The sequence below is a fragment of the Typha latifolia genome, chromosome 1 (assembly GCF_019914945.1).
Source record: "Typha latifolia isolate L0001 chromosome 1, TyphaL0001v2, whole genome shotgun sequence".
In the NCBI taxonomy this organism is placed as follows: domain Eukaryota; kingdom Viridiplantae; phylum Streptophyta; class Magnoliopsida; order Poales; family Typhaceae; genus Typha; species Typha latifolia.
Genome location: NC_133086.1, coordinates 7,806,152 through 7,818,175, shown reverse-complemented (window position 1 = coordinate 7,818,175; position 12,024 = coordinate 7,806,152). Strand labels below are relative to the sequence as shown.

The window sequence follows — 12,024 nt, the reverse complement described above, 5'->3', positions numbered from 1 at the left end:
AGTGTCCAAATTTGGATTAGCACATAGCAATGGTGTGATGATGAAGATAGATAAGAATAATAGTGTCCAAATTTGGATTATTAAAGAAATTTGAAGCAAAACTCCAAAGTATAGAAATATGAAAGGTTACATACTTGCACATATTTTTATTTCAAAATCATTTTACACTCATGAATCTTTTTTATTTATTTTTGTATAACTAATTATTTTATTTTACTAAGTTGCAAGCACTAGATGGCGAGCTTCAGAAACTTCTAGTGAATTCATTGTGGGAGAGCTATGTCTATTGTTTGCTACCTCTATTTCCATCACTGTGGCTCAGAATCCAGTCAAATCTAAATTATAACATCTGAACCCTAACGATATTAATTTGGAGTCTATGACTTTCTAAACAAAGGAAAAAAGAAAAGCCAAAATGGCATTTACAATTCAAACTATTGAAAAAAATAACAATGATTCCATCTAATATTATCTCTTGAAAGTAAGATTCGGATTACAAGCGGTGTGAGTGAAGCAAAGTGTTAAAACCTCATAAGTAGATGATGATCTGGATAAAATTTAGGACAATTGCTAGTGGATGACATATGAATCCTTACCACCAAACCTAAGCATCATCATCATCATCATCATCTTGCTCGGCATTCAGGACTCCTCCCTATGGGGGGGGGAGGGGTGGCAATTGAATTGAATTGGTTCCCTTTTAACCCTAATTCCCATACTGTCTTATGAGTGTGCGCATTGATTCTGGCATTCAGGGGGACATTTCCTGGGATTTTTATTGCGTTAGGTGGCCTAGCGCTATCGTTATGCCTTAAAATTCTATATCAACTGATATTGACATCAAATTCAATGGAACGATGTGACAACTCCTCTCTCCCCCTCTCAATTTTCATTCGCTGAATAATAAACCAAGTGTTTGTCCATTCCAGCTGCTGTTTGTGACTTTTGTAGCCAGTCACGAGCTGCCAAGCACCTGGGTTGGAGCAGATTCCTGCATCTTGGGTGTTTAGAGAATCGTCTCCCTCTCTTCCCATATTGATTTGGTCGGCCATCCATCCTGGCCGTTGGGAATGGACGGACCTGATTCACTCTGTTATCTTCACCTCCTGCCCGAAGAATCCTTCGTATCAGGGAAGCGGTAAGCTCACCGTCGGAATGCTGGTTAATTCAAATGGGGGAAACGGATTCCCGTTTAACGCTTATTCTTTACGTCTCTCCCAGCGGAGAGTGCGATGCTGACACCGAACGAAACTGCCACGTCACCGGTCCGGCTGCAGCGCGCACCGCGTGACATCTCGACCTTCTCCCAGTCAACGTAGTCAAAGTTACCGGCACCTGTCCGGCTCCGGAAAGTGGAGACAGTAATATCTTCGTCCCCATTCGGTGACGTGTCAGTTCCCGATAAGCAGGAAAAGAGGAGTCAAATCTCCTGCAGCCGTAACTGCAGGTAAAGAAATGATTTGCCAGTAGACGCCGGCCACGTACCTTGAATGCAACCAGTTCCTGCGCCTGTGATGTAGTCCATCGGCCTTTCGGAAAGAAAGAAAGCATTACCGGTTTCACACCTTCTTTTCAAGGACTTTATTCACGCTGCCACTAGGAAACTTATCCTGTCGGTCCCACCGCACGAACGAGTCCAAAAAGGACCACGTCAGTAGACGGAGAGGAAACGGCGTTATCTTGACGCGGAGTATTTCTTTAATGTTCATTTCATTTGGCGTGAATTTGGCTGTCATTTCATTTAGGAAAGTTGGGGGAGGAAAGAAGGCAGCTTCATGAGCGTTGCCTTTTTGACCAAGAGAAATTGAGAGAAGAAAGAGAGAGGAGAAGAAGACCGAGCCGACCTTCCCTCCTACTTCCCTTATCTCTTTCTCTCACTCTCTCTCTCTCTCATATAAGAACTTTGCATATCACACCCTATATTAACCAATTTTGCAGCTTGAATATTATACTATACTAAACAATATATATATATAATCTTACTGAAAAATCTGATGGCCACTGCCAAGCTGCTTTTCGACTCAATTTTATGGAAAAGATCGGGTGTAATATGTAAATAGTGAGGAAGGACTGAAACCAAATTATTTTAAAGGCAGGGTGTTATATAGAAATTTCTCTATCCATTCCCCATCATCCTCCACCTACAAAAGGAGACCAAAGACCAAATACCTCGGCGGCTTGCTATCCACTACCTTATTCCTAGACTAATCCCCTTCCTTCGTCTCCTTATTCCAGTGCTTATTCCATCCATCCTCTCTCTAAGAGAGACCACCATGTGCGGCGGTCCTAGAAAACCCTCCTCTCGACCGTCCTCTCCTCCACCCATGGCCGAGTCCAAACCAAAGGAAGAGCTCGACCTCACCGCCTTCCTCCTCGAACTCGCCTCCTCTGACGACCTCGGCGCCTTCCGCCGCGCCGTTGAGAACGAGAACCACCCAGTCACTGGCGCCGCCCTCTGGTACGGCCGCTCCGCCGGCCGTCGGATGTCCCTCGAGATTCGAACCCCTCTCATGGTCGCCGCCCTCTACGGCAGCGCCGCCGTCGTTTCCTACATCCTCTCCTCCCACCCCTGCGAAGCCACCCGCCGCTCCCCATCCGACGGCGCCACACCCCTCCACCTTGCCGCGTTCGGCGGCGCCAACACCTCCCTCGCCGTGGCCCACCTCCTCCTCGCCGCCTCTGCCGACGTTGACGCCTTGGACGCTGTCGGAAACCGCCCCGGTGATCTCATCCCCCATCACTCCTTCTCGAACACCTCCTCCCTCCGGCTCCTCCTCAAAGCCCCATCTCCTTCCTCCTCCCCTAAGAAGGAGGAGAAGAAGGAGTACCCAATTGACCTAACCCTACCTGACATCAAGAACGGGATCTACTCCACCGACGAATTTCGCATGTACACCTTCAAGGTGAAGCCTTGCTCGAGGGCGTACTCCCACGACTGGACGGAGTGCCCCTTCGTCCACCCCGGCGAGAACGCGAGGAGACGCGACCCAAAGAAGTACCTTTACAGCTGCGTCCCCTGCCCGGAGTTCCGCAAGGGTTCTTGCCGCAACGGCGATTCCTGCGAGTATGCACACGGGGTGTTCGAGAGTTGGCTTCACCCGGCTCAGTATAGGACGAGGTTGTGCAAGGACGAGACTGGATGCAACCGACGTGTTTGTTTCTTTGCCCACAAGAAGGAGGAGCTCAGAACGGTGAATCCCGCAACGGGGCTGGTGGTTTCGTCCCCATCACCGAGGTCGTCGTTGGATATGGCGGCGGCGATGCTAATGATGCAGCAGCAGCAGCAGCAGCAGCAGCAGCAGATACCAAGCTCTCCCTTGTCGCCCATGAGGCAGTGCCGACTTAAGGCGTCGATGAGTGCAAGGGATTTGGAGTTCGATTTGGATTTGCTTGGATTGGAGGGATACCAACAAAAGCTTATCGATGAGATATCAACTGCCGCCTCTCCTCGGTCGAATTGGGCGATGAATAACTTGGCTCTTGATCCATCAGTGCTTCTGATGAAGCAGCAGTCTCAGTTGCTTTCCGGCTACGGAGGGAATTTGCCGGCTTCGCCTCCCGTGAGCGCGAATTCTTCGTTCGGGCTCGACCACTCGATGGCGAAGGCCATCATGAACTCGAGGGCTTCCGCTTTTGCGAAGCGGAGCCAGAGCTTCTGCGACCGCGGGGCGGCTGCTGCCGGTCGGCATTCTACGCTCTCCGCGATGACCAACGCAGCGGCCGCGCCGTCCGTCCTCTCCGATTGGGCCTCGCCCAACGGCAAGTTGGATTGGGGAATCCAAGGAGAGGAGCTCAACAAGCTGCGCAAGTCGGCGTCTTTCGGCTTCCGCACCAACCAAGGCGCTGCCTTTGGCGGTTTAGCCCCGACCCCTGCCACGGCGGCTCCCGGGCCGGAGGAGCCAGACTTTACTTGGGTTCATTCTTTAGTTAAGGACGGGCCGGCGGCCACCGAGGGCCGCCTCTCTCGAGGGACAGAGCTATTCTCTCCATGGGCGGAGCAGCAATTCTACATGGAGCAGGAGCAGATGGTAGCCTGAAGGAGCTGCAATTCAACTACTCATTGATGAACTGACCGAGTTCTTTTCTTCATTATATTTTTTTTTCCTTGAATCAAATTTATAAGTTTTAGTAAGGGCTGCCTCTAAATTTTAGGAATAATATATGTATACCCAAAGGGATCCTGAAAAGCTATTCAGAGGCAATCCACTTGTTCTTTTATTCATATATTATATTATATTATATTATATATATATATATATATGCAAGAGGGAGTAGAAGAAGACTATGGCGAGAATAATTTGAGAGCCTGAGAAAAGAAGAGGAGAAGAAATTAGATCATAAGATGTATCACTTCTTCTCTATGTCATGGATTTGGATATTATAGATATATCGAATGCTCTTGATGCTATTAATTACTTTGCTCTGTACTATTCTTGTTTGTTATTCTCTCTTCTTTCGGTGAGATGATGATGATGGGTTTGTTCGTGCATAAACACCCCCCCTTATCAGAGGTCAAATAAGGATAACTTGTCGCTTGTCGGTCAAATATTATCAGATATTAAAATACAGTATCTCTAATGTTGCTTAGTGGATATTTAATTTTTCTATTTTTAAAATCCCCAAATATATCAAACCATATTCTCTTAATATATTGGAAGTGATTACTATCCATACGAATAGCAGTATAGCACTAGTTGGATAAAATGTTTTAATTCTATTTCATACCCTGGTCTATCATCATTTTCCTTTTATCTTAGAAGTTGTTATTAATTTAAATTAATTCATTTTACCCTCTCAAACTTTTATTTTGTATCACTTAGGCACTTAACCACCCAAAGTTAACCTAAAATAGTTATAGATGTTAAACAAAGATCAAATCTTTGGACTAATTAGTTATAATTTTCCAAAGAAATCTGCCACTGGATCAAATCTTTGGACACTTCTACATACAGTCTTTGCCTAGTTCTACACTCCTTTTACTTTTAATTTTTCAAATGCTGGCCACCATATTTTATGCACAAATAGATCATTTTTTTTATAAATATTTACTTCTATACTTGGTTTGGTTTGCATTACTTATAATTAATTAAATATCATCTGGAGAAAGTTAAGACTAATTATATAAATAGATTGATTGTGATGTAGGAATGTTTAATATATAGAAACAATTTAACTGTGAGTCATCTAAATAATTCAAACATCTTTCGTCATGACAAAGAAATCTAGCAGTGAGAATTCCATTGTTATCAGCAGGATTTGAATCTTTCCATCTGTGAAGCTTTCTTCCTGGCTTGCATTAAATTGCTTGGAGAATTCTTCAAACGTTTGTGTTGGATATTGAATCTCGTTGCAAACATGATGGTAACCTTTGAGGCATGGAAGCCCCCATCCAACATTACTTGCTACTTTGGATTTGTAGTAAGATATGAAAGTTACATCTGAGCTCGTCTTGTTGCTCAGATTCTGTCGTTTGGGTTCCTCTCTCTTAATTTTTTTCCTCCACCCAAAATTTTAATTACTGCTAATTTGCCGAGCATTTATAAGTCTCATTCCACAGGTACACAAATCTTCGTTCTAATATCACTATTGGAACCAAATAATTTGACCATGTGCGTCAAAACCGACCCTCGATATCTATCCCACCAACCTATTTTATACCTAATCAAAGAATATTCATGATAATTTTATAAGAAATAAAATACTTTTTTTTTTCATCTTTTCATTCACTTTATATTATATTAAAGATAAATATTATACCCTTATTTTTGAATACATGTGAACGTAAGAATAATTATTTTTAAAATAAAAATTTTATTTTTAAAAATAACAAATATGAATACCTATTGTAGAATTGACATTTCCCTAGAGTAGAGGAGGTTAATTATTACTGAGTTAAGTGCTTGATTTAGTCTCCCCATGAAATACATGCATTGATGTGAGAGATTGATATTTTATTCAGGTTTTTCACTCTTAGGTTGGGTGGGAGTTTGACGTTTAGAGAGTTATAGAGTTGAATAAAATGATTTGTGTTTTAAGTTGAGAATTTTTTACAAATAACTGTTTTCTTTCCTCGTTTTCTACTAACCAAATACTCCCAAATAAATAATTTAATATTTATCTTTAATTTCTCTTTCTTTGTTTAATGTAATGACTAGAATTGGTTCTACCTCTCACCTTTCACTTTTTAACAGTAAAAACATTATCAAAATAATCCTATAATAAATTTCTAGTTATATATATAATTTAAAATTGTGTGTTCGAAGGGCTATAAATTTGTTTGCATGCTCGAGTCTGAGAGCTTTTGCATCGTAAGTTTGAGACTCTAAGAGTTTTCTCTCTAAAGTTACACATAAATATTATTATGATATATTTTAAAGCATATTTATATTTTTCACATATATATATTAGTGAATTAAAATTTCACATCGGTCCATGAATATAGGCGTATTACCAAACCGCTTAAATCTCATCTCTTATTCTCTAATTTTTTGTGGTTTGTATATCTTTAGTATTTTTACTTGTGGTTGTTTTGAGTAATTAGTAGTTCTCTACTTCTTGCATTTTAATTATGGTTTTCTCAAATTGGTATTGCTACTAACTTTGTTAATATCTAGTTATTATCATCCACTGCTATTTTATTTGTTCTTGCTATGGGTTTAGGACTGCTTCTACTTGTTTCACTCCTTTAGTTATATACACAGTAGAAGGTTGGAAAATAGGGAAAAAGAAAAAAAAAAAAAGAGTTAAATAACTGTACAATTTTATAATTTAGCAATATGATTTGAAAGCTCAGATGCTTCCTCACAGAGTAGTAAATCAAAAATCTCCATCCCTATTGCAACTGCAATCTCCTCAGCCTCTTCTTCTGATGTCCACCTCTCTAATGTAACCCATCTTGACCTCTTCAATTCCTCCTCTGCCACTCTACAGACGTGCTCACAAATGCTGGTCACTTTCCTTCTACCATCAACTGGCTGCATTCCTTCACTTCCACAAGGTGATTCTTCCAATTTGCTTGAAGGTGAGCAGTAACCATTCTCCAAATGTGATGATAATTTTCTTCTTGAGCTCTGCTGCTCTTCACCATCTAGAGAATTCAACACTCGCACCATATTGCTGCACTTAGGAACTAGAATTTGATTAGATATAGCAGCAGTACCTGAGACAGGAGATTCAGGTTCGACGAACAAGTCGAAATCGACATTGGGGTGATCGAAAACAGAAGTAGGACTCCAAGAATTCTGAGATCTGTTTTCCATATCTTGCTTTCTCTTGTTGGCCTTCTTCCCTCCTTTCATCCCTTCCAATGCAAAGCTCTCACAATTGTCATCAGGACTGAAGCTTAGAATCAAGAATTCCTCATTCTCCTGCCTGATCAAGTATGTCGGCGAACGGCCGCTTCTCGCAACTGGCATCGATTCTAGACCCATAAGCCGGGCCACGATACTACTACTCTGCGTCTGCGTTTGCTCGTCATTGTGATTAACTTTACCTCTATTGTTGTAATTCTGGTTGCAGAGACTACCACCGGAGAGAAAGCGATGGAGAAGGCCCGAGAGGCATCCGAATGCGGTCTCCTTCGGGCCGCCGCAGTACAAGGATGAGGAGGAGGAAGAGAATTTCATGGTGATAGCCTTCTTGAGTGAAGTGAGAAGTAGAAGAAATTTGAATTGGGAGAGGAGGGAAAGAAGGAAGCAGGGGGACAATAGCAGAAGCAACAGTAGAAGATGCTGTTAAGTGTGATAAAAAGAGAGAAAAGAAGAGTGTTGTGGCGGGTTCTTTATTTGAACAATGGCCAAAGACTGTTTGGTGGTCTGAAAAAGGTGTAGGTTTGTGGGGTTCCAAAGTGGTCCATTTGGTTGGTGGTCTTCCAATTTCACATATTAGATTGCAACTAAAGGTTTGGTATGATGGAACTATGGATACTCTCAAAGTTTATTCTAATACTAGAATAGTGATTTATTTGGTAGGGTTTTTAAACTATAACTCTCAAGAAAATTAGTAGTTATATATGAGCCGTTGTAAAAGTTTTCCTCTTTGTTTTAAAAAGTTTTATTCTTGGTAGTTGAGGTGATGGGAAACCTAAAGCATTGCCCATGCAGGAATTTTTTATTAGGAAAATATTTTGGATCTTTTGTAGTATATTTTGCATCTCTATCAACTCATGCTTTCTTGAAGTCTCAAGAATCATATTTTACCAGTCTATGCCTTCTGCCATAATCTGGTTGCTCACACTCTTGCTTTTGTTCAATTTCATCAATCCATGCCTTCTAAGTAGCATGTATTTATAGTCAAGGATCAAGTTTACACCATAATTTTATCAATTATACACCTTTACTTCAATAGCTGATTATTTCTTTTGACCAAGAAACAGTAGAAGTTTCCATAGTAAAAAAAAAACAAAATGTTTTAGAATGATTATAAGTGTGTGAGATAACAGCAGTCTGAAATTTTCAAAATGACAAGTGCATTGCCAAGAAAACCCATAAATTGACCATGCATTCAAGGGAAGAAATGTTAAGGTCTCAAAATCTCGTTGACAATTAGGTGGTAAGTTTGAAGATTTAGCATTCACAATCTTAAGTAAACACGCAAGCAATTTTAATGCAGTTTTCTCTATTGAAGAAAATTGCGCGCAGTTTCTCTGTCAAACAATGACACCATTGATGCAACTCCACATGCATCCAAAGTATTTCAAGCCACAAGAGAGATGGATAAGTGATGGCTCCTGTTTATCCTACAGTCTTTATACAGTCTTTAATTCAGCAAGAGGAAAGAGGTATGATTGGATCATAAGCAAGCAATTTCTCTCTATTTTACTAGAGGAAATGAATGTACAAGCTCAAATGACCTTAAAAATCTACTCTAGTTGACAATCTACATAATTTCACTCAAGCTGTTCTGTATTCTTTATTAGTTTCTTATTCCAATGAAAAAGAATTACAAGTCTGCTATGCTGTAGATGATCTCTTTTGCAAGCACAACAAATTACAATCTCGTGTACCATAGTACAACAGATTCATGCAAAAAATGAGGAGGATTTAATGAGAAGCAGGGAGTGAAAGCCAGAAAAATAAATATCCAGCTTTGTTGAATTGCAGGTTGGATAAATTATGTATCAGAAGTCCTATCATGCTATTGAATCAATTTGATTTACTCTGTGAATCACTATTCACTTCACGGTCAGTCTGGTAGTAGACGACATCTCCGGTGTCACTTACATAGTGATCATGCTTCAAGCTCCTTGCTAGTACTCCGAATAGGTGAAATGGGAATGGTGCAGACTTCTCTGGTTCCCTGTAGTACTTTCCGAGCACTGGTTTTGCTGCTTCAGTCTGATACATTGATACAAAGCACACAAAATTCTTGTCAGCATAATTAACATCAATTGCTATTTAGAAACAATGAGGGAGAAATTGCAATTAAATCTACTCACTGCTTCAACTAGATGGTAGTGTGGTATCTGTGGGAAGAGGTGATGTATCACATGAGTCCCAATGTCATGGTGGATGTTATTGATCCAACCATAGTCCCGATCAAGTGTCGTCAACCCTCCTCGCAGATAACTCCATTCCTAGAAGGAAACCAAAGAGTACTATCATCAAAAATCCATTCTCAAGCAAGTGCAAATACTAATAACAGCAATAACTGAAGACTACTAATTAATCTGCAAGTCGAGCTATATAAATATACATGCTTAATGTTCTATTTCGTAATACCAACAATAGCAAAACAATTCCTTTATGTTACCAACTGCATTATTTCTTGATGAATACAATACAGCCTCTTTTGAGTAGCAAAAACAGTTACTTCCCTCACATAAAAATACAACAGGTATTGTTTCATGTAAGTATGTGATAATAGTCTAGAGACACATGAATTCACATTTTAAAGTATCAAAACGATAAACTAATACCTTTCCACGATACCATGGAAGTTTGCCTTCATGCCCATGATGATGCAAGTATGTCACAAAATCCAACCACATAACAAAGATCTGCATTCCAATCAACAATAAATTCTTTAGTTATAACTCATAACCTGCATCACTCTGAATTGTGCTATTAGTGAGAAAATTAATAGCATGAACAAACCCAGTATGGAACTGCATAAAGCTTAAGCATCTGAAGAGGGCCCATCATCCAAGTTAACCCAGCGAGCACCGCCACCATGGCAGTCCAGCATGCCGTCGATGTTATTACATCCTTCTTCTCACTTGGAAGGAACAGATCACTGCTCGGGTGGAAGTGCGAACCTTCCTTCCCTGGAGTCCTCACCCACTGTTGAGCAACATGGAATAAAAGGTAAGCTAAATTAGATTTCCTACCATCATAATTTTGATAACTCGTCGTATAGATGAGGAAGCTTACCAGGTATAAGGGGTAAGCAAGCATTGGGAAAGGCAAGGTAAACCGTAGCTTTTGGGTCACTGTATCTAAGCTCCTATATAGCTTCTCAGGCAGCTGCCATTAGAACCAAGATGAAGGGGAAAAAGAAAAATCATCACTTACGCCGTTCAGAGATAGCATAAATATTTTATCCATGGCAAGTATAAGCAATTTACAAACCGGGTGCCACGACTCGTCGTTCTCCACATGTCCATGGTTCTGGTGATGAGTCCTGTGACTTATCCTCCTGAAGAGAAGAAGAAGAAGAAGAAGAAAACTCTATTATATATTAGGCCTACAAAGAGACCATCTTTGCCTTTATAACACACAGATTAGGGAACAGAGATCATACCATCCATGGTAAGGAACAAGAATAGAGGAGTGGAGCAAATGCCCGAGAACACTATTCAACTTTGGATTATTTGAAAAGCTACCATGCCCACTGCAAAATGGAATTATCGAATTCAATCTACTACGAACTAAATCTAACAATGGAAAGATTGAATCTACCACATCTAGGCATACCAATCATGGCCAAGAACAAATAGAGCCCAGAACATGGTCCCCTGCGCAATCCAATAGAGCGGCCACACAATCCAACTATTGATATAGGCGGCCGCCGCCGCCAACCCAACGACTACAGCCACATCTCTTACGACAAAACTCATAGACTTCCATGGATTCTTCACCCAGCAGTGCTTCGGAATCGCAGCTCGGATCTCTGCGAGCCCAAATGGCGGCGGCATCCCAGGATCAAACTCCTCCTTTTTCTCCGTATTATTCTCGTTGCCCTTGACCCAACTGCTCTTGTCTTCTTCAGACGACACCACCTTCAACGGTGCGCTCACTCGAAGAGCCCAATTCCTCTGAATTGCTCCGGATTCGACGGATTCGATGGGTGGGCATTGGAGAATCCTCTTCCCTGGAGCCTTAAGGCTAATGGATTGTATGAAAGGCGAAGTGGGTACTCGAGATTTGGCCGGGAGGGGGTTCAAACCACACCTTCCGGATAGAACCCGACTCGCCATTGCAGCAAAGGCGGCTCCTTTATTCCTAAAAGGTGGCTACTTTACCCTCTCCTCTTCTACTCCTTCAAAGCTTCAGAGGTTTATCCAGGGTTCAGCTCTCTGTCTGCCTGTCTGTCTGTCTGTCTGTCTGTCTGTCTGTCTCTCTCTCTTAAATCTCTCTAATTTTTGTACTAAGTTGCAGCGAGAATAGGTGGGATTTATAAACTCTGTCACTCGATGGCCTCCTCAATGATAGGAAGGTAGGAGAGGAAAACGAAGGCAATAACACGGTCGTGTGAGACGCCACGTGCGGAGTTGGACGCCGTCGCCGTATGAAACTTTGACCGCCGGCGGACTCTCGTACGTGTGGGACCCGCAAACGGTAGAATTTCGAGGTCGGTTCCCGTCTGGGCCGACGTTCTTGATCCTTGTATAAGTAGGAGTTACCGTTTTGGCCTTAATGGCGTGATGAGGACTTGAGGAAGGGGACAACGACGTCGGCCTGGTCAGTGGACGGTGATGACGACGGCAACCGGTAAAATTAGAAGTTTTATATGGTTTGGGTGTTGAATTGGAGATTCACGTGGATCATGTGGGTGGATACCAGGAGAGAAATGGGAGTGGCACAG

At 41.7% G+C, this 12,024-nt stretch overlaps 2 protein-coding genes across 2 annotated transcripts; one reads left to right on the top strand and one right to left on the bottom strand.

Moving 5' to 3' along the window:
- Nucleotides 1–1,825: 1,825 nt before the first annotated feature.
- LOC140780585 (zinc finger CCCH domain-containing protein 33-like) lies at nt 1,826–4,202 on the top strand. The gene has a single exon (XM_073126229.1). The coding sequence runs from the start codon at nt 2,274–2,276 to the stop codon at nt 4,035–4,037; it is 1,764 nt and encodes a 587-aa protein (XP_072982330.1). The 5' UTR covers nt 1,826–2,273; the 3' UTR covers nt 4,038–4,202.
- A 4,683-nt stretch (nt 4,203–8,885) lies between these two features.
- LOC140780584 (omega-3 fatty acid desaturase, chloroplastic-like) lies at nt 8,886–11,800 on the bottom strand. The gene is made up of 8 exons (XM_073126228.1): nt 10,914–11,800; nt 10,741–10,830; nt 10,569–10,635; nt 10,371–10,463; nt 10,095–10,280; nt 9,917–9,997; nt 9,437–9,574; nt 8,886–9,335 (listed from the first exon to the last, which is right to left on the bottom strand). Exons 1-8 carry the CDS (start codon nt 11,414–11,416, stop codon nt 9,144–9,146), a joined length of 1,350 nt encoding a protein of 449 aa, XP_072982329.1. The 5' UTR covers nt 11,417–11,800; the 3' UTR covers nt 8,886–9,143.
- Between the last annotated feature and the right edge of the window lie 224 nt (nt 11,801–12,024).